Source organism: Taudactylus pleione, unplaced genomic scaffold (genome assembly GCF_031769625.1).
Source record: "Taudactylus pleione unplaced genomic scaffold, aTauple2 ptg000256l, whole genome shotgun sequence".
NCBI lineage: Eukaryota > Metazoa > Chordata > Amphibia > Anura > Myobatrachidae > Taudactylus > Taudactylus pleione.
In genome coordinates this window covers 3,913,645-3,937,510 of record NW_028284658.1, presented here as the reverse complement: position 1 = coordinate 3,937,510, position 23,866 = coordinate 3,913,645, and the positions used below count along the sequence as shown (strand labels likewise).

General features: G+C 43.3%; 1 protein-coding gene across 1 annotated transcript in view; it reads left to right on the top strand.

Annotated features, from left to right (window-relative positions):
- The window catches only part of DLGAP4 (DLG associated protein 4), a 225,201-nt gene that overhangs the window by 82,150 nt on the left and 119,185 nt on the right, over positions 1–23,866 (top strand). The window contains exons 3-6 of the mRNA XM_088480581.1: positions 4,174–4,302; positions 6,372–7,428; positions 7,669–7,880; positions 22,051–22,165. Of these exons, the coding sequence (XP_088336707.1) occupies positions 6,430–7,428; positions 7,669–7,880; positions 22,051–22,165 (1,326 nt within the window). The 5' untranslated portion in view covers positions 4,174–4,302; positions 6,372–6,429. The remainder of the gene's footprint in view (positions 1–4,173; positions 4,303–6,371; positions 7,429–7,668; positions 7,881–22,050; positions 22,166–23,866) is intronic.

Sequence of the window (23,866 nt, the reverse complement as noted above, 5' to 3'; positions counted from 1 at the left end):
GCAGTTTAGGAGGGAAGGTCATTGAAAGGACCCACACTTCTTCAAAATTTCACTGAAATGACGCCGGTAGGACGCACGATGCATAGCATGCACAAATACACGGCACAATCTGCATACGATAACGATAGATATGATGGGCTGCACATCTGATCATACGATACGCTTTAAGAGTGGCGGGAATGTGCATCGGATTGTATCCTACCTTAAAAATACACGCTTTCCACACGATTCATCGTACGACGCATCGAAAATCTGGCAATGGGCCCGATACCGCACTAGTGTATGGCCAGCATTACTGCTTGAGAAAATGTTTGCAAATCTGCAACTATCACTTTTCATAAATAATTAAAAGTTGCAAACTCTTAAGCTGGGTACAGACCACAGATGTGTACCAAGCGGATGGAACGTCACAACGAACGATATATTGTTTCATGCTGCATGTAGCAGCATGGTGTTGTCCTCCAAATCGTCCCATGTGCTGTGTAGCACAGCAGATGGGATGAAGCAATGAACGACCGACGTGCACGTGTGATTGGGGGTGCACACAGGGCCGTTGAGAGCGTGGCCGGGCCCGGGTAATGGAGGGGGCGTCCTATTGTCACTGTGCCTGCTCCACGCCTCCTTGAAAAAGAGGAAATAATTATTACTTGCGAGCTGGGGAGGGGGGGCGCTGTAAGCCCCCCAGCTCGGTGCTAAGCAGGGGGGGGGGCACAATCAGTGTGATCGCTCCCCCACACAGCCATAGGAGACTGCTCCGGCTGCTGCAGCAGCCGCGAGCAGTCTCACACAGCAGCCCAGCACAAGCTGTGTGCTGAGCTGCTGTGAGGGAGGGGGGGGGGGCAACACCGGACCCGGGCCCCACCGGGCTCCTCTAGCAAGCCCGGGCCCTGTTAAACTGAACCCGCTCCCCCACCCCTCTCGGCGCCCATGGGTACATACTATCTGATCCGATCTGCGTTGGAACAAGATATCGTAGGGTATATCTTATAGTGTGTACCCAGTTTTACCCTCACCTTGCCATACAAACTAACCACTTTTATTCAACATAAAATTTTAATTTTCAAAGTCATTGTGTGTAAAAATTACCCCTGACAATACTTCTCTTTGCAGCATACACTTTTATTCTTTTGAACTTTGCCAGTTTTTTTTCTAAAAAGAGTAGCATGGGGTATCTCAGTGACACATAGGGTTACTAAGCGTCGGGTTCTAAAACCCGATGTTTCCTAACATGTTTATGGCCGAAATTTGGTAGGGCAATGATGTTGCTAGCAAAATACGGATAGTAAAACAGTGCTCTTTTAAATTTCGGGTATAAACATTATCAGAGGCATCAGGTTTTGGGACCCAACGCTTAGTAAATAAACCCTATACTGTATTTTATAACCAAAAGGTTAGGAAATAAGCAAGAGCTTATACTCCAACCAAAATTCCCTTTTAAGGTACTAAATGGTTATTCAGGGGGCTGCCATGGTTGCAGTTTATATATCGTCTCCCATGCCTAGGGTCTTCCTAGAAGCTCCTATATTCATCCATTAGAACAACTAAACCTCTTTCATTAAATCCCCAAGGTTTCCAGATGGCTCCCTCCTTCAGCTCTCACAGTCCCTGGGGTTCTCAAACATTCATGCTGACAAACTCAAACTTTGCACAGACAATTCCATGTAGGACTTTGTTTTACAACTCACAATATTCCCCAGACATAATCTTTGTAGTCTTCAAACACTGGATTGCAGCAGGGCCTTTGTAAACACATCAGTATCTTGCAGGTAATTTGCCTATCTCTTTTCTTACCCTAGCAGTACCTTCAACATACCTCAGTTCTATTATTATCAGTACATTGAATTCAGACGTTTCTCACACCTCAGTACTCCTCATTAACATGAGAGACTTAAGCAGCCCTTACACGGTGCGATTTTTTGCACGATGTGGACGATTTCGATCAATCGTAAAGATCAATCGTGCACATCGTGTGTTGTTTCTGTGTGTTTACGATGCCGATGCACATCCCCGCAGTCGTATAGCTGGATCGTAGATCTTACTGCAAAACCTTTAGATTACGGTCTATTGTGTACAATGTGATACACTTGTATGCATCTTATCGTATGATCGTAATGATCAATCGTACACCATTTGACCACATCGTATGGAGAATTTTAAGGGCAATCATACAACAGATCCGACCAAAACCAGGAGGTGACTTAATGCTACCATAGACCATTAATATAATCCTTGCAATACCTTTTCTTTTATTTTCTGATTTCTGTAAATATTCACATTTCTTCCTTTGCACTTTGGTTAAGTAATGTTCACAATTAATAAAATTAATTAGTTCTGATATGATTATAAATTTATAATTTAATTTGTAGAATTCAAAATTCAAATGGAACTATAAAAAATATACTTTCTCATCTCTTTAATTATTATTTTATCTAATATCATAGGCAACCATGGGGGTTTCCAGGTGCCCAGAAACACCTGCACTTTTTCCTTTACCAGTCAGACCTGTGGCTCCAATCATGATACAGTAGCAGTAGTACAAAATACATTGCTAGAGCTGTGGCCACAACACACACTTACCTACTCTCCTGGAAGTTGCAGGAGACTCACATCTCCGGGACAGTGGTTGGATCTACCGCATCCTGTCCACTTCCTAATGAAGTAGGCATAATGGGGTAGATAATACTGTGAATTGTGGCTCTGTAAAGAGGGGGCAAGGCTAAAATGAGGCAAATCACGTCATTTAACACCGCCCCTGCTCACGGACCCACGACTTGCAGCATTTTGCCATGATGTGGGCAGAGCCTAACAATGTAGCTGACCCCAAAATGATCAGCTGCATCTCCTCTCCAAGCTTCTCCTTAACAGGAGAATCCAAAAGTATGTAAGTATGCCACAACATGTTGTGTAAAAGAAGGATCTGGCGGCAGCTTCCACTACTAAGTCTGCTGTGTGTGTGAATCTGAGTGCTCAATTAGCGCACTGGACCAGAAAAACCAGAGTGCAGCTGACAGCAATGGGAAATAGGCATTTTAATGTGAGGGGGAGAATGTGTGCTTGGAAAACTTATTTTTCCTACTGAGTATATACTATGTATCAGCAGAGCCGTAACTAGACTTTTTGGTGCCCTGTGCAAGAATGAGCATTGGTGCCCCCCCCCCTATTTTTTAAATAGGGAGATAACACACCCGAAAAAGAGCAATGACCGCATGGGGAAGGGCCAGGGAAGAGATAGGGGGGGCCAGGAGGTGCTGGGGATAAAATAAGAGGAAGCTGAAAGTGAGAATGATAATAAACAGAAAACTGACAGGCCCAAACAGCGCCCCCTGCCCTGTGCCATGGCACTGGTCACACCACCCTAGTTACGGCCCTGTGTATCAGGGTAGTAACTAAAGGTGTTCTGCAAGGGCAAACTGATATGTCTGTGAACAACTTTGTTTACAGACATATTGGGTACACGCCCAAAGATCCGCTACCAATATATATCGTTCGTCTCAGCTTTACTCACCACTACATTAGGATATTATGATTCATTATCTCTTATATTATGGATATTGTATGGATATTATGATCCATTATATCTTGCCCTCTTTACTATGCTACTTCCTCACATATATAATGTAAACCCACCTTTTCAGTATAATACTTCTTTACATCTCCACTTTGATACTGCCTGACCTCTTCATTATACTACTTTATCCACTCATGACATTGGAACAATCCATCATTATTTCACCCATTCATTGTCTCACTTCTTTAACATGGTACTTTGTCCTTCCTCGATATGATGCTAATTTTTTAGATTGACATTACTCCAGCTCCCCACAAAAAGTCTTCACACCAATTAAATGGTTTGAGTGCCTTTTGTCTATCTCTTTATTAACTGTTTTGTGTCTCACTTTTTTGTCCAGAAGCTGCTTTATATATCTCTCTTCAAACACATTTTCCTGTGTTCTGTGTAAATCTAGTCATTTTCATCTTCAGCTTAGGGTCCTTCAAGCCTCATCACTATTTCATTGTACTCTGCTTATTTTCTCTCAAAAGCTCTCCCCATTCTCTCTGAATCCCACTATATGTCCTGGCAGCAGCTTTTCTTTCCATCTCATTCAATCTTCTCTTTCATGTCTCCTACCTCCCTTCTTGTTCTCAACCTGCTCACTTCTTTCTATCCTCCAGGATAAAAAATAGCCAGAGAGTTTGCAAAGGGAGGAGAATCGGTGGCAAGGCAAAGATGGAAAAATCCATGGAACAGAGGTAGAGTGACAAGGAAAAATAAGGCGGATACATGAAGAAAGATGAAAGCTGGTGTGTACAAGAGGATAACTAGTGTATAATTATAAATATAGAAACTTTGCCTTTTTCTTGTGGAGTTAAATATGAGTTGTATGAAGGAATAGATGTAATGGACATTAGCAACAGTGAGGCAGGAGGGAGAATAAGGAAGTGTACATCTTGGTATTTAGAACAAGGTTATATCCCTTGATACCCTCAACTAGAACATGCTCCAAAATTAAACACTGTCAGCTGCCTAATGAATATTTTCCAATAATAACACTTAATGCAAGCGGATGCTGGTATATAATAACAGCCTGTGCAAACTTAAGGGGGAAGAGCAGGAAGAAGTAAAGCTAATAGCAGCATAGCAAAAGCTATGCAACGTTTAAACTTTATTCTACAAAAAATGTTGAGATATGCATATTAAATATATTTTTCACACACAGAGACACACACACACACTAATTGACTGTATGTAGTGAAACTAGGCTGTCCATATTCAGCAGTTTTATATGTTATAAAAATACAGTAGAATGTAGAGAAACAATGTATGGCCGTTATGAGAAAGCAAAACAGTGTGAAAGATACTAGTAGAAGGTAAGTTATCCCCAACTGATCACTTAGTATATCCCAGGTAGTTAATTATTATTAATATTATTACATTTTATTTATAGGGTGCCACAAGTGGTCCGCAGCGCCGAACATACAGTAAAGGGTACACAGAACATTACATTACAATACAGTAACCAAACTATAAACAGAACACAAGTTACATTTAGCAACACAATTCTCCATACACAGTACAGCTCTGAAGGTGAAGGCTGTCATAGAAGTGCTAGAGAAGAAGGCTGCTAGACAGTGGGGAGGAGCACCCTGCTCCTAGGAGCTTACAATCTAGGGGAGAGGGGAGACGGACAGATGACATGAGGCATGAGTGTGTAGAGGGGGACCTGAGTGCAGGAAGTAAGCAAGGTAGAGGTGGGAGGGACAGAGACCTGGTAACATGGTTATGTGGTGGAATGGTATGCTTTGATTCTGGAACCATTTACTTTGCTGTATTCTCAGATGTTATGTCATTGTGATGGGTTAATACAAGCTAAATGGTTTCCGTAACTAACAGTCTGGTTCATCTACAGATATGTATTATAGGGTGAGGCAGACAGACAGACGGAGAGGAGCAGACAGAAGAAAATTATAGAAAGAGACCCGAGTGTGAGACTGCAGGCAGAGATAATGGAGGCTGGAGAGAGGGATAACTGAATCAGAGAGCAGAACCTACAGTGTGATAGATGAATGTGTATTGATAGAGAATCACTGATAGCTGTGCACCTCAGAGAGAAAGGTAACACTGAAAATATTAATATCCAAATTCATTCCTAAGGATTGTGAGTGTATGATCCGCAGTACTGGGGAGGGCTCCTCTCCCCCCTGTCCACCTTTATGTTGTATAGAACACAAGTGGGGGTGAGGAGGCAGAAACTGTCATTTCTAACAGAGTTCTTAACTCTACTCCTGAGCCAAGGGATGGGAGAAAGAGAGGGCTAGTGATAGTATAATACATGAATTCATGGATGAGAGTGGTGAGATTGAGAAGAGATTGTGATCTCACAGAAGCGACAGACAAGTGATGCAAAAGAATATGCTGTATTGGAAATGATGACAGGTATTAATGCAAGAGAGAATTAATTTTTTTTAAACAATATTCACAAGGGGTAATTGAGAAAAGAGGTGAGGGGCGTACATGCAAGAGAAGAGCTATTATGATAACACAGTGTGCAACCTATTAGAAAGAAAAGACAGGCTGGCTGCTCTTATAAATCAATCAGGAAGTGTACAGGACAGCTGAACAAAGGGAAGAATTATTATTGTAAATGATGAGACATACTGTAGGTACTAGGAAGAGTTCCCCAAGGGTATTTGTAAAATCACATGACAGTAGTACTGACAACAATGTTAAACAGCAAATAGTATTGCAATAGTCGTTAAACCATGTTCCTATGTACTGAAAGACATATGTGCACTTTTATTTGTTTCTACGTAGTTTGTTAAATCAGGTCAAGTAATATTGGATCATATTAAGAGGCAACTTTCTTTTTCAGGGCTTCTGACTACCGCATTATCAATCTGTGACGAGATGATCTGCAGGTGCCGACTGCAATGAAGGGTCTGGGGGACGCCCGTGGCCGGCACCTGTCCGGAAACCTAGACTCACATTCAGACTCCCTATATGTTTCACAAGAACGGACCCCTTACCTAATCAGTTCCACAGAGGCGTACCCACCAGAACCTCGATACCCTGACAACTCTCTGCACCCTGACTGCCTGTATCCGCTCAACAACCAACTCTCAAACAGTAGCACCTTTCCGCGAATACACTTTAATTCCCACTATGAAGCTCCTGAGGAGACTCCACCATATCCTACCCCTCATGCACCCCCTGCCAAAATCAATCGCCTTCCTGCCAGTCTCCTGGACCAGTTTGAAAAGCAGCTGCCCATTCACAGAGATGGTTTCAGTACTCTTCAGTTTCAACGGGGAGCCCCAGAGGGAAAGGACCGTAGTGAAAGTCCTGGACGCATCCGACATCTTGTCCACTCAGTGCAAAAACTCTTTGCAAAGTCCCAATCCCTTGAGGGAGGGGGAAGGGCCAGCGTGAATGGCAAGAAAGGGTCATCAGAGGACACTAAAGGAACAAAAAGGAGTAAGAGCAAAGAGCGTGGAAAGGGAGATGGCAAGGGCCAGGCACGAAGTGGAGCAGTTTCTGGATGGTGGAGTTCAGATGATAATTTAGACAGTGACACAGGCAGTTACCGTAACCCAGCGGGCATGATGACTCTTGGAAGGCGTCCTGAGCATGGAAATCGACATTTTCTTAGTGGATATAATACTATCAGTGAGAGCATGTTGAAGGCATCCAAAAGCAATAATGACCTCAAGTTCACTCCCTTCCAACCCCCATCCCTCACTTTATCTCCTCTACCTGCACCCCTTGAGGTGGCCCCTGTTAGCTCAACAACCTCACTAAAAAGAGGGTCTTGGTCAACATTAACACTAAGTCATGCCCGAGAGGTGTGTCAGAAGGCTTCAGCCACCATAGACAAAGCACTGGTGAAGTCCAAGTCTTGTCATCAGGATCTCAGCTACCAGTATCTTCAGGTGGGTAATGGGGAATGAACTAACTCAAGTGACAAGAGAGTGAAAAAGCCAGGCAAAAAAAGCATAAAGATGTTGTCATTAAAAAGATGATTTGACTATTAAATGCTTTTTCCACAAAAAAAACCCCCATCATGTCACATTCCTGCCATATTTATTTTAGTTTTTATGGTCAGTGTTTTGATTATAGAGCTGTTGAATTGTTCCAATTCCACATATTGCAGCCTTATGTATGACTTACAGGTGCCAAGTGGGGAGTGGACCGGAGCCCCATGTAAGGACGATGATATCCCATGCAGACGAATGCGCAGTGGAAGCTACATTAAAGCTATGGGCGATGTAGACAGTGAGGACTCTGAAGGGAGCCCCCAACCTTCCCCCAAAACTGCAGCTAGGAGGCAGAGCTACCTCAAGGCCACACAGCAGTCATTAAGCGAGCAGAGCACCACACAGAGGTACAAAAAAAGAGATCTCAGTATTATAACCACCAGCACAATTGCATGTGGATGACTAATGCATACAAGAAGTGGCTAGTGTTCTTATAGTTAGACAACTCTTTCCTGTGCAAATAGTGCCACCCTGAGACAGTTTTATAGACATATTATTGCCATGAACTTTAGGGATAATGCATCGCATGTCTAATAGCATATATAGTTTAGCATATATCTTGTTTATAATAGCTGCCTCAATTTATTTTAGCTGTATCCACAAGTATTAATGTGTAATTGTTTTGTTATCCCACCAATGTCAGTGAGTCATTCGTTTGAGAGTCTAAAAGGGACAGTTCTCAACAGAATGCATTGTATATCTGGCAATTGCAGACCCCTATGGATTATGCGTCTCTGATGCATCCCATACTACAATGTGATATCATACAGCACATACCACATTATAGTTAGTCAGGTATGACCGAGTACAACTATGACCAGAATCCTGTATTCTGTATTTTCAATGAATTGCTATGATCATAATATCTTAAAGCCAGGAAGCCAGAAATAGTATACAGCATGCAGTGGTACTACTACGACTTGACTACTGCATGCTCCTCCTATTTAGCATTCTCTAAGTTCCTCTCACTTATTTCCTTCTTGGGTTGCTCTCAGAGAACATAATCTCATACCCATTGTAATAGACACTCCCTGGACTTTGTGATCTCCCTTCTCTGCTCCAACTCAACCTTCTTCCACTCCCCAACTACAACATCCCTTCCTCTCTACCTTACCTACTGCACCACTCCTGCACCAAAATCCATGCACACAAAGCTAACACCATTCTTCTCCCCAGTTACAGGTTGAGTCTCCCATGTCCAAAATGCTTGGGACCAGGGGTATTTTGGATATCGGAATATACCGTATTTTGGAATAATTGCATACCATAATAGGATATCTTGGGAATAGGACCCAAATATACACACAGAATGCATTTATGATTCATATACACCTTATACACACAGTCTGAAGGTAATTTTACACAATATTTTCAATAATTTTGTGGCTCAAACAAAGTTTGTGTAGATACATGAAATTCATTTATATGTCATATACACCTTATACACATAGCCTATAGGTCATTTTCTACTTTATTTTTAATAATTTTGTGCCTTAAACTAAGTTGGTGTACATTGAACCATCAAAAATCAAAGGTTTCACTATCTCAGTCATGCAAAAAATATTCAGTAATTCAGAATATTTGGATATGGGAGACTCAACCTGTATTACTCTGCCTTGACATGATGTAGCAGTCATCTTTCTACAATATCACACACCATAGCCTTATATAATCTTAGGCAAAGTCCAAGCAGACCACCAACCTGCATACATATTCCCCTACTGATCAGAGACCTACTGTACAACATTTCTCCTCTACTGCCGAGTACAAATAGAGAAAATCTAATGTTGACTTTCTTAGCTACAAATGTAATCCTGTCTCTACACTACACTCTCTCTGACCAAACACTTTATTATCCACCACCTCTACCAACCTCTGTTTTCTTTTCGCCACCTTCTCTGTACACCCTTACCACCCTCTTATCCTTCCCTCACTGGTCTCCACTACTGTAGGCAAAAGTGACATCATACATCCTCTTGCCAGATCCAGCACCCCACACCTACCTTCTACTCCACTTCCCTAAACAGCCTTAATATTCTCTCTCTTACTAAAGAGGATCTCTCTGTACTACTCTCTTCTCTTCCTCCTCATCCTGTCTCCTTATTCCCTCACACCTCCTTTGCTTCCTTCCCTTCAGTGCTTTCTCACATCTAGCGCACCTCTTCTGATGCAGTGGAACATCACCTGTCCCATTTATTTGGATTAAAAACACATTGTACATGCTATATAGAGCAGCCTGATTGGGACAAATATGATCGGGAAGGAGTAATATAGACCCCAAATCAGAACCGTCCTTTCTAAAACGCACTATTGGCCAAATCTCTTTGATTGGCCAGTAGAGGGAACTGCAAGAAGCAAACACAATGTCAATAATCAAAGGGTAGGACTCTCTGCTTTAGAATTCCGAGATGACTTTTGCAGATCAAGCTGGTAGGACTTAAGAGCTTATCTCACATGTAAGTGCTCTGTTCTTTCTTCCTGATAGGGCTAAAGCATTGGGGGTATAGCAGAACAGCAATGAATCAATTCCACAAGCACTAGCCATGGTGTACGCAGCATGCATTTTGTGTTTTTCCGGGGAGGCAAACTGGTCGATGTGTGGTGCTCATCAGAAACACTGGTCAAACTCCTGTGATGCATAACCACACCCTTGTGATGCATGGTGGTGCCCTTTTTCTGTGCATGCGCCACTGCTTCCCCAACATTAATGTGGGGAGGTATGTTAAACGGCAGAACAGTAAGCATACTAGTCAGGTTGAATTAGAAAGTTATTAATTTTACTGGCTGAAACTTCTCCAAGGCAGATTGTGAGCTTTAGGGTAGATTATTTTGTACTACATTTCTATGAGCAGTCAGTTGATTAGAAAACCCTGGGCTACCCCTGTCTCCAGTGCACTCCCACTCACAGTTAGCAACTCTGATCCTTTCTGTCCGCCCTTCCCAGGGCCCTGGTCACTGTTTTTCATTGTTACTGACTTAATTGTCTGAATATTTTATTGTTTGATTATTTTTCCCTCTGTATTCTTTACATTTAATTGTTAGTCTATGATTGTAATTTCCCCTGTACAGTGCTTTGGACATTTGGTGTTGACATATAATAATATATAATAATAGATAGGTGTACCAGTTGATGCAGTCAGATGGGTCTGATTGTCAAGGATGTAAACTTTTCCTCCTCATGATGGGAGACTACTGTATTCACTTTAGAATTTATATGCCCTTATACATTCTATGGGAGTTACTTAGACATAACTGTCCACCCTTCCCAGGGCACTGGGTCACTGTTTTTAATTGTTACTGACTTAATTGTCTAAATATTTTATTGTTTAGTTTTTTCCCTCTGTATTTTCTATTTGAACCATTTTACATTTACTTGCTAGTCTAGCATTGTAATTTCCCCTATACAGTGCTTCGGACAATTGATGGCAACATATAAATAATATATAATAGTAAAATAATAATAGATAGGTGCACCAGTTGATGCAGTCAGATGGGTTTGATTGTGATGGTAGCAAACTTTTCCTCCTTAGGATAGGAGACTACTGTATTCACTTTACTATTTATACGCCCCTTATACAATCTATGGGAGTACATAAACGTATCCCCACATATTCATGCAGCTATTGGTCCTTGATAGTGAAATCTTCCTCCACAAGAAGGATGCCTGGGCTGATGTAGAGTTAAAACAAGATGGCCACAATTGCTCCTGCACTGCATGCAGGGAAGTAAATGCATATTTTCACCCTTATGCAGAGTTGTGCACATCTCTGCGTCTGGACAGCCCCTATCCATACATTGATCCTGTTACAGTCTCCTAGGATTCACTGTGTAAGACCTCTAGAATCACTCAGATGAGGTCTTCACCAATAACAACCACCCGCTGTTCCCTTAGAACTGGACACGTTCACCGGTACTTAAGTGGCCGCCTGGACTTAACTCGAGATAGTAGAGGCTTATACGGTTTACCTAGGGCCACTAGATGTTATGCAACTGATTGAGGACTGGAATGGTGAGGTAATCTTGATGGAGACCACTAGGTAAAACTTGCATAGTTGGGAAGCGGCAAGGACAGCCGAGATGCGGTCAGAGAGCTGAGAGGTGGCTTTGAGGCAGTAGTTACATAGAGAGAGGTGCGACCTTGTGGGCCGGGAAGCGGTTTTGAGAGTCAAGCTAGTAACAGGCTGAGGTGTGGCCTTGTGGCCCAAGGTGCGTCTTTGATATCCAGGATGCAGCTTTGAGAGCTGAGGTGGTGACAGGCTGAGGTGCGGCCTTGTGGGCCGAGGTACGGCTTTGACAGCCGGGATGCGGCTTTGAGAGCCGAGGTGGCACCCTGTGGTGCGGCTTTGTGGGCCGAGGTCCAGCTGGACAGCCAGAAAGCGGTTGAGAGCCGAGGTGGCAACAAGCTGAGAGATTGTAATAGATGACTACAATGAGCGGCGAGCCGCAGTCACAGCACAACTCAGGAACACTGTAGATAGCAATAAATGAATACTCTAGAAGATGGAGTGAGAGTTTAGGACTTGAGTTCATAGAAACACAGCAGAATAGGCACAGATAAGCAGGACCACGACTGGCAGGAAATGGAAGGACACGTACAGACACGCTATAGCCGGCTAGCTGGTGATGAACCAACAGACTTAAGAAAGGTGTTGAACTAATGGATACGAGGCAGGTGATTAATGGAACCTACAGTTGAGGAGGAAACGTCATCCAGTATCACGTGCCGTAGACCGGTGTTCCAATCTACTAGCAACTGGTGATGCCGTCCCAGTACGGCATGTACGTTGTCCAGGAGCACAATTCCGGGAAAGTGGCTGGTGACCTGGAGGAGAGATACCTTATGAACGAGTATGTAACAAGGCGTACTGGCAACTTGTAACAGATACCCATCATTGCACACCTGCACCATCCCTATCGGTGCAAAATATACATCTGAAAACAGGCATATATATTTTTCCAGACAGCTCTTCATAGCCCAAAAGTGTGTTGACACGTCCTCATTGACTAGCTGAGAAGTACTGTTCCAGCCCAGTTCAGTGACAACTGGAGAAGTGTCATGAAATGTGTGCAACTCTGCATTGTGCGTCTTTGTATAAGATCGGTTCTGGAGCATGTACAGAGTGAAAGCATGCAAGATATGCTCTGCAAATAGGCATATGTTCAACTTTTGATCAGCCCATAAATGTGTAGTTAGGTCTGGGCATTTTCACTATTGGCTTTCCGTGTAGCCAAGAGCTGCACAAAGCTGTGTGGATAAGTATATCACTAAGGAGCTCCAATATACTAAGTAAGGGCATGTCAGTTGTAGAGTGAATACAGTAGTTTACTAAAACTGCTACTGGATTACTGAGCCCAGTTAGATTTTACCATGATACAGTCCATCTGGATTAAATACCTGAACTTTCTCTAATTAGGAATATATGGTTCTCTAGGATTATCCTCTCCAAGCGGGTAGAGCACTGCTGATCCATATTTTATTTTGATATTTTTGAGTATTTATTAGTTTAAGTTGACTGTTGCTGTTGCTATTTTATGTGGGATATTTTAATAAATGTGTTTTTTATTGCAATCTTTATTTATTGAGAACTGATCACATATGGGATTCAAAAGTCCATATTAACTCAAAGAGCTTAAATCACAAGACAGTATAAGCCACAAACAGGGTGATGTAATGAGGGTAATGAGTGAACATCAATTACATTAAATGTGTTTTCATTACTTTAATAAACCTGATGTTAATTCAGCCTTTATTTGCTGTAAAAAATATTTAGTGCCTTGAGAATCTAGAGTCAAGCTCTTTGTTTCTTAGGGAAAAATATGGAAAGATAGCGCTGATAGACAATCATATATTTACATTTATTCAACACACAAATACAAATACTAAAATCAGAAACAAAGATAGAGATTATAAAAAATAATAATAATAACAGCAATGTTGCAATTATAGCATATACATCAGAATGATAACCAGCCTAACTGATCGGGTAAATAGGTAGCTTATTCTGGTGTGGTTATACAGTTTCAAAGTCCCAAATTTCCCCAGGGATATGTCCAGAATGATATAGGTCCCAAGGAACGAGCTACTGCAGCTAAACAAGTGGTCCAAATCCAATTAAGGAACAAGGTCCCAGTTAATGAATAAGGATCCCAGGGTCTGTATTTTAACTGTGTAGTAAATAGCAATCTAACCTCTACAATTTAGGCTCCGTAGATCATATAGCCAGTATTTTAAACTCAGTGATTCCATTGCATAGTGTGTAATGTTCTTTCCGCATAGACCTGAGCTCCGGCAGTAATATAGAGGGCCTCCCGGACGGCTGCGGCAACGTGATCACTTTCCAAAGCAGACACTCCAAGTTGGAAGGTGTATAGTGACGTTCTAGGTGTCAGAAGTAATTACTGGCAAGAAGATTATCTCCCTTGGTAGTAATGGAGTACGGAGACCTTAGTATACAATGACAGTAGGCGACAATTCAATAGTCAGTGCCCCAGCACCTTACGAGTTTCTCTGGGGTTTATCTCCCAGTTTCTTCAGAAGGAGATGGAGGGCTCTGTACTCCATTGCTACCAAGGGAGATAATCTTCTTGCCGGTAATTACTGCTGACACCTAGAACGTCACTATACACCTTCCAACTTGGAGTGTCTGCTTTGGAAAGTGATCACGTTGCTGCAGCAGTCCAGGAGGCCCTCTATATTACTGCCGGAGCTCAGGTCTATGCGGAAAGAACATTACACACTATGCAATGGAATCACTGAGCTTAAATACTGGTTTTATGATCTACGGAGCCTAAATTGTAGAGGTTAGATTGCTATTTACTACACAGTTAAAATACAGACCCTGGGATCCTTATTCATTAACCGGGACCTGGTTCCTCAATTTAACTTGGACCACTTGTTTAGGAGCAGTAACTTGTTCCTTGGGACCTATATAATTCTGGACATATCCCTTGGGAAATTTGAGACTTTGAAACTGTATAACCACACCAGAATAAGCTACCCATTTATTATTATTATTATTAATATTATTATTATTATTATTATTATTATTATTATTATCATTTGTTTATATGGCGCCACAAGTGTTCTGCAGCGCCTTACAAAGTATATAAAAAAATAGGTTGACTTAGAGTACAATACAATACAGGATGAGGACAAGGATAATATAGATTGCTACATTAGCTACCATATCACCCAGATAAGCAACAGAGCAAAGCAACCAAGTGTTAGGTGCCCTAGTGGGGAGTAAGAAGTAGATGAAAGTAAAGTAAGGAGAAGCACAAGAGGGCAGAGAGCCCTGCTCATAATAGCTTACATTCTAAAGGGGTGGGGCAGACAAACAGGTGTGAGATGGGGTAGACAGAGAGGAAGCAAAATGTAGCAGCAAGTTAAGATGAGAGCTGGAAGGCTACAGTTTGAAGTTACCCATTCAGTAAGGCTGGTTATCATTCCCATGTATGTGCTATAATTGCAACATTGTTATTATCTTTTTTTAAAAAATCTGTATCTTTGTTTCTGATTTTAGTATTTGTTTTTGTGTGTTGAATAAATGTAAATATATGATTGTCTATCAGCGCTATCTTTCAATTTCTTTCCCTTAGATTGCTTTTTAGTGGATTGCAGTTTCCACTCATGATAGCTGCTCCTTTAGACAATTAACCCTATCTACACTGATCTGTGCACCTTTTCAGTTCCTTTGTTTCTTAGTTGTTTTCTCCAGCCTCAAGGGGATTGGCATGGACCATTTAGAGATCAGCTGTGTACATTAAACACTTAATTTATCGTAATATCTAATCTGAAAAAACACAACATTTTGTATTGACAGATATATTTTCTAATTTACATTGTAGCGCTGAATTATGGTGCTTCTTGCTAAAGGTAAAAAATAGAACCATGAAGGCAAAATAAAATTTTCGGTGTTTACCATACATTCCATTGTACTATTCTGATGTATAATATTACAGCAACACTCCAATGTAAGTAGATGAAAGTCCTCTCACATCTTTACGACTGTTCTGATGGGTTCTGATAGAGGTGTAAAAGCTGAGAATTAATTTATGTCCCTGCCCCTGATCAGTTCATCCATATTTCTGCAAAGTAAGGCTCTGATTCATGTTTGTACGCAAATGCTGATGTTTACGCAGATTGAGCAATTATTAGCCATTGCACATACGTATAAGATGCACTGTGCACATGCAACAATTGTATTGCTATTATGTTCGCACAGGAGATTCAGTCGCAAAGTGAGTGACAGTTACTCAGCGTTTGGGGGAGGTAATGGAGGGTGGCAAGAGAAAGGCAGGCATGTCTTAATTTGTGATTAGAGTAAACCTGAAGGCACAGGCATATGCGTGTGCCAGGTAGTGTATCTGTTGCGGATGCTGGAGATCTTGTACACAAGACACAATGATAATGATCAGCAGCCTAGTTAGCTGCTTCTGATTGGCTGATTGCCGATTGACCTCTCTAGCTGATAGTATTTAATTAATTAGTGTGGCAGCTATATAATAAGAAGTCCTGGATATCTATTAGCATGACTTCAATGATATTTACATTTTTAAAGCTTAACATAACAGATGTTTGTATTTAATTTTAATTAAATTTGCATTTGTATTTTTTGGGGTGTTTGTACTTAGTTATAAAGTAGGGGTGTGCACCGGCCACTTTTCGTGTTTTGTGTTTTGGTTTTGGATCTGGATCTTTCTTCGTGTTTTGGATCTGATTGGTTTTGCCAAAATCACCCTTCCGTGTTTTGGGTTCTGGATTTTGTGTTTTGGATCTGTATTTTTTTTTTTAAAAAAGCATAAAAACAGCTAAAATCACAGAATTTGTGCTTTTTTCTGTTCCTATGCTATTATTAACCTCAATAACCTTAATTTCCACTCATTTCCAGTCTATTCTGAACACCTCACACCTCACAATAGTGTTTTTATGTCCAAAAGGTTGCACCGAGGTAACTGTATGACTATGCTAAGCGATATGAGTGGGCGGCACAAACACGTAGCCCATCTAGGAGTGACACTGCAGTGGCAGACAGGATGGCAGTTTGAAAAACTAGGCCCCAAACAGTACATAATGCAAAGAAAAAAAGAGGTGCAAGACGGAATTCTCCTTGGGCCCTTCCACCCACCCTTATGTTGTATAAACAGGACATGCACACTTTAACAAACAAATCATTTCAGCACCAGGGTCTGCCACACGACTGTGGCTGAAATGATTGGTTCGTTTGGGCCCCCACAAAACAAGCTGGCAATTAATCTGTCCCTGCACAAACTGGCTCTACGGAGGCAAGATGTTGTCCTCATCCTCCTCATCCACCGATTCTTCACCCTCTTCAGTGTTGTGTACATCCTCATCCTCACAGAGTATTAATTCATCCCCACTGGAATCTACCACCACAGGTCCCCCTGTATGTTCTGGAGGCTGGTCTCCCTGGAAGAGTTGATCATTCATTTTTATGAACATCATCTTCTCCACATTTTGTGGAAGCAACCTCCTACGCCTTTCGCAAACACAGAAAAAAAGAATTGTTTATTTTTTGTGGAGCGCACTTTGGGGGTTACACCACCCTTTAACAGACTTATGGGACACAGGCTTGGCGCTGCTCCTTTGTTGATGCACGTACAGTGCACACAATTCACAAACACAGAAGAAAATGTTTTATTTTTGTTGGAGTGCACATTGGGGGTTACACCACCCTTTAACAGACAGACGCATGCTTGGCGCTGCTGCTTTGAGGCTGCAGGTGCGGCTACAGTCCACACAATTCACGAAGACAGAAAAAAAAGAAGAGTTTTTTATTTTTTGTGGAGCGCACTTTGGGGGTTACACCACCCTTTAACAGACAGATGCACGCTTGGCGCTGCTGCTTTGAGGATGCAGGTGCGGCTACAGCCCACACAATTCACGAAGACAGAAAAAAAAGAAGAATTTTTTATTTTTTGTGGATGCAGGTGCGGCTACTGCGCATACATTTCACACACAAACACAGAAAAAAAGAAGATTATTTTATTTTTGTTGGAGCGCACTTTGGGGGTTACACCACCCTTTAACAGATAGACGCATGCTTGGCACTGCTGCTTTGAGGATGCAGGTGCGGCTACAGCCCACACATTTCACAAAGACAGAAAAATAAGAAGAATTTTTTATTTTTTGTGGAGCGCACTTTGGGGGTTACACCACCCTTTAAGAGACAGATGCACGCTTGGCGCTGCTGCTTTGAGGATGCAGGTGTGGCTACTGCGCATATATTCACACACAAACACAGAAAAAAAGAAGATTATTTTATTTTTGTTGGAGCGCACTTTGGGGGTTAGGCCACCCTTCAACAGACAAACGCACGCTTGGCGCTGCTGCTTTGAGGATGCACGTACAGTGCACACAATTCACAAAGAAAACAAATGTAAGAAAATGCGCTCTATACCCCTTACAAATATATCAGTGCGTATGAATGAATATGGTGCATTCATTCATACGCACTGATATATTTGTAAGGGGTATAGAGCGCATTTTCTTACATTTGTTTTTCTCTATATATTAGAAAGGCTGGACACCCTTTCATTAGTGCAGCCATACCTCTTATCTTTGCACTAGTCCAGTGCGCAATAGATCTCCATTTACACAATTCACAAACACAGAAGAAAATGTTTTATTTTTGTTGGAGTGCACTTTGGGGGTTATACCACCCTTTAATAGATAGACGCACACTTGACGCTGCTGCTTTGAGGATGCAGGTGCAGCTACAGCCCACACAATTCACAAAGACAGAAAAAAAAGAAAAATTTTTTATGTTTTGTGGAGCGCACTTTGGGGGTTACACCACCCTTTAACAGACAGACGCATGCTTGGCGCTGCTGCTTTGAGGATACAGGTGCGGCTACTGCGCATACATTTCACACACAAACACAGAAGAAAAGAAGATTATTTTATTTTGTTGGAGTGCACTTTGGGGGTTACACCACCCTTCAACAGACAGACGCACGCTTGGCGCTGCTGCTTTGAGGATGCAGGTGCGGCTACTGCGCATACATTTCACACACAAACACAGAAAAAAAGATTATTTTATTTTGTTGGAGCGCACATTGGGGGTTACACCACCCTTTAACAGACAGACGCACGCTTGGCGCTGCTGCTTTGAGGATGTACGTACAGGGCACACAATTCAGAAACACAGAAGAAAATATTTTATTTTTGTTGGAGTGCACTTTGGGGGTTACACCACCCTTTAACGGTCAGACGCACGCTTGGCGCTGCTGCTTTGAGGATGCACGTACAGTGCACACAATTCACAAACACAGAAAATAATTTTTTATTTTTGTTGTAGTGCACTTTGGGGGTTACACCACCCTTTAAGAGATGAGCCAGCCGGCCCTTTACTTATGGGACACAGGCGCATGCTTGGCGCTGCTCCTTTGTTGATGCACGTGCAGCCACAGTGCACACAATTCACAAACACAGAAAATTATTTTTTATTTTGTTTGGAGTGCACTTTGGGGGTTACAGCACCCTTTAACGGTCAAGCCAGCCAGCCCTTTACTTATGACACAGGCGCACGCTTGGAATTACTTTGTTGATGCACGTGCGGCTACTGCGCACACAATTCACAAACACACAAAAATAATTATATTTTTTGGAGTGCACTTTGGGGGTTACAGCACCCTTTAACGGAGAAGCCAGCCAGCCCTTGATTTAGGACACAGACACACGCTTGGCGCTACTTTGTTGATGCACGTGCTTCTACTGCGGACACAATTCACAAACAGAAAAAAAAAATATTTTTTTTTGGAGTGCACTTTGGGGGAGCACCCCTGATGCACAGATCACCCCCTGGACAACACTACAGCACCCCTCTAGGACTACAACCTTTATGAGACACTGCACAACACAGTCCAGCCAGCCCCTATAGACTTTGGAGTGGACACAGCCCCTATGGACAACTGACTGCACAACACAGCCCTGCCAGCCCCTATGACAGTAGCAAAACACAGCCCAGCCAGCCCCTATGGACAACAGCAGCAAAACACAGCCCAGCCAGCCCTAGCTCCCACCCTCCCTCTTCACTGTCCACAGCCGGAGTGAGAAATGGCGCCGACGCAGGGACCTTTTATAGAATCCAAAACCCGCGAGATTCGGAAGGCGGGATGATGACGTTTTGCTCAACTTTTCCCGCCTGACTCGGATACGACTCGGATCGGAGGGGCTCGGGTGGGTTCGGATTTCAGAAATCCGAACCCGCTCATCCCTAGTTATAAGTATATGGAACATTCCACTTTTGCATTTTTTTAATAACAGTGTCACTATACTATTCTCTCTTGGGTATGTAGGAAGTTTGGGGACATGATCAGAATGTCAATATTCAGAATGTCAACAGTTACAGAATGTCGGCACTGACGTGGACAATTTCAAAATGTTGACATTGTCAGAATGTCAACACACAATTTTAAGGTTAGATTAGAGTTAGGTGGCAATTAGGGCTAGATTAGGGTCACACTGCAGTTATGGTCAAGGTTAGCTTTAAATGAAAAAGTGAACGAGAAATCGCATTGCCGACATGCCGACTGTCAACATTCTAGCAATTTTGACAACATTCTGTACATGTTAACATCCTGAATGTCCACATTCAGAACATTCTGTATGTCAACTAAACATACCACACCCCTCTCTTGTGTGTATGTCTCTTCATGAAATTATGACATTGTGTACATATAGAGTAATGTGACTATAGCACTTGCTACTAACACTGTCAGGACCATCTGTTGCATGCTATTATTATGCCTTGTCTACGCTATTGTGACAATTATAAACTAAAGCTACTCATGGAGCATATGCAGGGCCGGTGCAAGGTTCTTGGCACCCCAGGCATTTCTTCAGCCTTACGCCCTCCCCACCCTCGATAGCTACACAAACCCTCATACAGTGCTCCCAGTAATGCCCCTTATACAGTGCCCCCAGTAGTGGCCCCCCTATGCAGTGCCCTCAGTAGTTCCGGCAGTAGTGGGCCCCCCTATGCAATGCCCCCAGTAGTGATCCCACCTATGCAGTGCCCCCAGTAGTGGTCCCCCATGCAGTGCCCCCAATATAGTGCCCCTTATAGTGCCCTTTATACAGTGCCCTCAGTAGTGCCCCTTATACAGTGCCCCCAATAGTGCCCCCCATGCAGTGCCCCCAGTAGTAGTCCCCCATCTATGCAGTGCCCCTTATATAGTGCCCCCAGTCCAGTAGTAGTTCCCCACCTATGCAGTGCCCCTTATATAGTGCTCCCAAAAGTAACCCTCCCTATGCAGTGCCCCCAGTAGTGGTCCCCCCAATGCAGTGCTCCAGGTAGTAGTCTACGCCCCAGCAGTGCCCCCAGTAGTAATCCCCCCAGTAGCAGCCCTCCCCCAGCAGTGCCCCTAGTAGTAGTCCCCCCCAGCAGTGCCCCAGCAGTAATTCCTCCCTATGCAGTGCATGCAGTAGTGGTCCCACCAGTGTAGTGCCCCCAGTAGTAGTCCCCCCAGCAGTGCCCCTAGTAGTACTCCTCCCCCCAGCAGTGCCCCTAGTAGTAGTCCCCCCTATGTAGTGCTCCAAATAGTAGTCCCCCCAGCAGCAGTCCCCCCCAGCAGTGCCCCCAGTAGTAGTCCTCCCAGCAGTGCCCCCAGTAGCAGTCCCCCCCAGCTCCACTTACCTTAATCCCCACTCCGGCATCTGCTCCTCCGTCCGGCGTCCTCCCGGTCCGGCCCGCTCAGTATGATGGGAGATATGTCATGACGTCTCTCCCATCACCCACTGCGGGAGCCAGAAAATAGAGCTCATGAGTGAGCTCCAGCCCGGCTCCGGTAGTGGGCGCAGCAGCTGATGAGAGTCTGTCTGACTCTCATCGGCTGCTAAAACAAACACACAGCTGCCGGCAACGGCGGATGTGTGTTTGTTACTAGTAGTGTAGTGCGGACTGTACTTATGTGTGGTCCACACTACACATCAATCCAGCGGCGCCCTGCAGTGGCTGGCGCTCTTAGGCAGTTGCCTAAGTTTGCCTAGTGGTAGCGCTGGCCCTGAGCATATGTGTTATATGGCTGGATGAATCTAGAGATGCATTCAACTGAACATACGCACGTTAATGCACTTTTATATGTGCGTTTTTCCCTGCTTATGTACAAAGTACAAATGCATCAAAATTTACTTGAGCCCTAATGTGACTCTAAAGATTGCTCTAGTTATGTTTATAAATTGAACAATTTCATGCATTCTCCCCATAAATAATCCTATTAATCCATGTAACTTTATTTACTTCTTAATTGATCTGTATAAAACCTAACTACATAAAATGTGACTTAGCTTGTTCACATGCATGGTATGATCTGATCATTGCCACGCGGACTGTTGCAATCACAATGAAATCATGATACAGCTACTCATCCTGTGGCTGTAGAAATGTAGTCCCTTTCTCATTGTATCACCCTACATCATATGACTAGGGTTGTCTTATAAAACACCTCTATCAGTTCTCTTTCTTACTACAAGTCATTGCTGTTTTCCCCCAGGAGTCTGGACCGTGTGGACTCCATGGACATCCTGTCGCCTCCAAAGTTCCCGAGCTGGGATGAGGATTACAATCAGATGACTGAAAGTGTCACAGAGGAGAGCAGCCTGTGCCAGGTGAGAAGAGAGAAACAGGTTTTTAAGATTTTTATGAGGGACAGTGCAATTAAAAAAAACAAAAACAAAACATTGTTTCATTGAACACATAGGGCCTCATTCAGAGTTAGATGCAAAGACAATTTCGAAGTTTAAAATACTCCTTTGCATAATTTACATGGGCAATGCAAATGCATATTCCCACATCCATATTTCACTTTTTCCACTTACATGACCTCCTTATGCTTAAATAAGCGGAACGAGGGGGAAGGGGAGAGCACTATTTGGAGAAAAAAATCTGGTGAAGATCAGCACGAACCTGTGCAATATGTTATATATATATTTTTAATTAAACTAGTGGGTCACCTTCCGTGGGAAAGAACAAACACCTACCTGCAGGGGAATGTAGTTATATGACCGGCGGTCTTGCGGAACGCCTGCTAAGAAGCTATGACAGGCATCAAGATACCGATGCCTATCATAATCCCGACGCCGGAATGTAGAACGACGCTGGCCCGTTCAAGGTAAGGACGGGTGCCCATTCTACCACGTGGGGGGGTAGGTTTAGGGCACCCTGGGGGGACTTAGGGTTAGGCACCCCCCAGGAAGGTTAGGGTTAGACTAGGGGAAGGGGGGTTAGGGTTAGGCAACCCCCCCACCAGAGGGTTAAGTTTAGGGAGTGGGGAGGGGGGGTTAGGTTTAGGCCCTAACGGGGGGAGATTAGGTTTAGGCACTAAGGTGGGAGGTTAGGGTTAGGCACCCCCTAAAGGCGGGTTAGGGTTAGGGGGGGGAGAGGGGAGGTTTAGACTGACTTACCTGCGCTGTCGGCATTCAGTCCTGCTGGGCTCTCTGCCGGTAAAACAATCCCATTCCCCTGCAGGTGCTGGGGTAATAAAAAGATTAATGTAAGAAATCAGTATTTTAATATTGGTAGCAATTGTTCCCATCATGTCCTGGGAGACATAACATGCTTGGGTTTGCTGCCACTTGGTGTTCATGTTACCAACACAAATTCCAAGTGAAGATGTGGTCAGTAGCTGTGGTGCAATAGAGAGCTGGAGGGATCCTGTCAAACACAGCCCCATACAGATGTAATGAAGACTGTTCCCCCCTGTCAGCACTGGGCTATAATATTTATATGTGTGTGTGGAGGGGGGGTTGTCCATTGGGGCTTAATAATGAATAGGCCCCATAGAGGCACTGCTCATAACCAAGCATAGTGGTGGAACTGCCTAATAATAACTCAGTATTGGACCACAGTGCTGCACCTAATATAAGTCACCAATGTTCCGATCCCAAAGGACTCTCTAATACCACCATTCATCAGGCCCATTAATCCCCTAAATAATGAAAATCTTATTGTAACAAGGTGGGAAGAAACATATCCAGTAGTACTGTAAAACAATGGACTGTTTATTCACCGCAGCTTAGCTGACACTTCACAGCCAACATCAAGTAAGGTTTGCCACTCTGACAGCATAGACAATATCTGGGGACCCTAATGCTAACCACCCCCAGCCTATCGCCTGGCCAGCTTGTCCGGCATCAGGAGCACTGTGCTTTGCTTCCAGCAAAACTTTAAGCCCAGCTCACAGGTGGTGCTGATTGCTTGGTTGGGAATCCCAGCACACTGCAAAACCTGGAGTGGACCTGGCAACCAGCCTACACCCAGGTAATCAAGTGGTGAGTATTGCCTCTGTCTTGTGGCATCATGGACTCCCT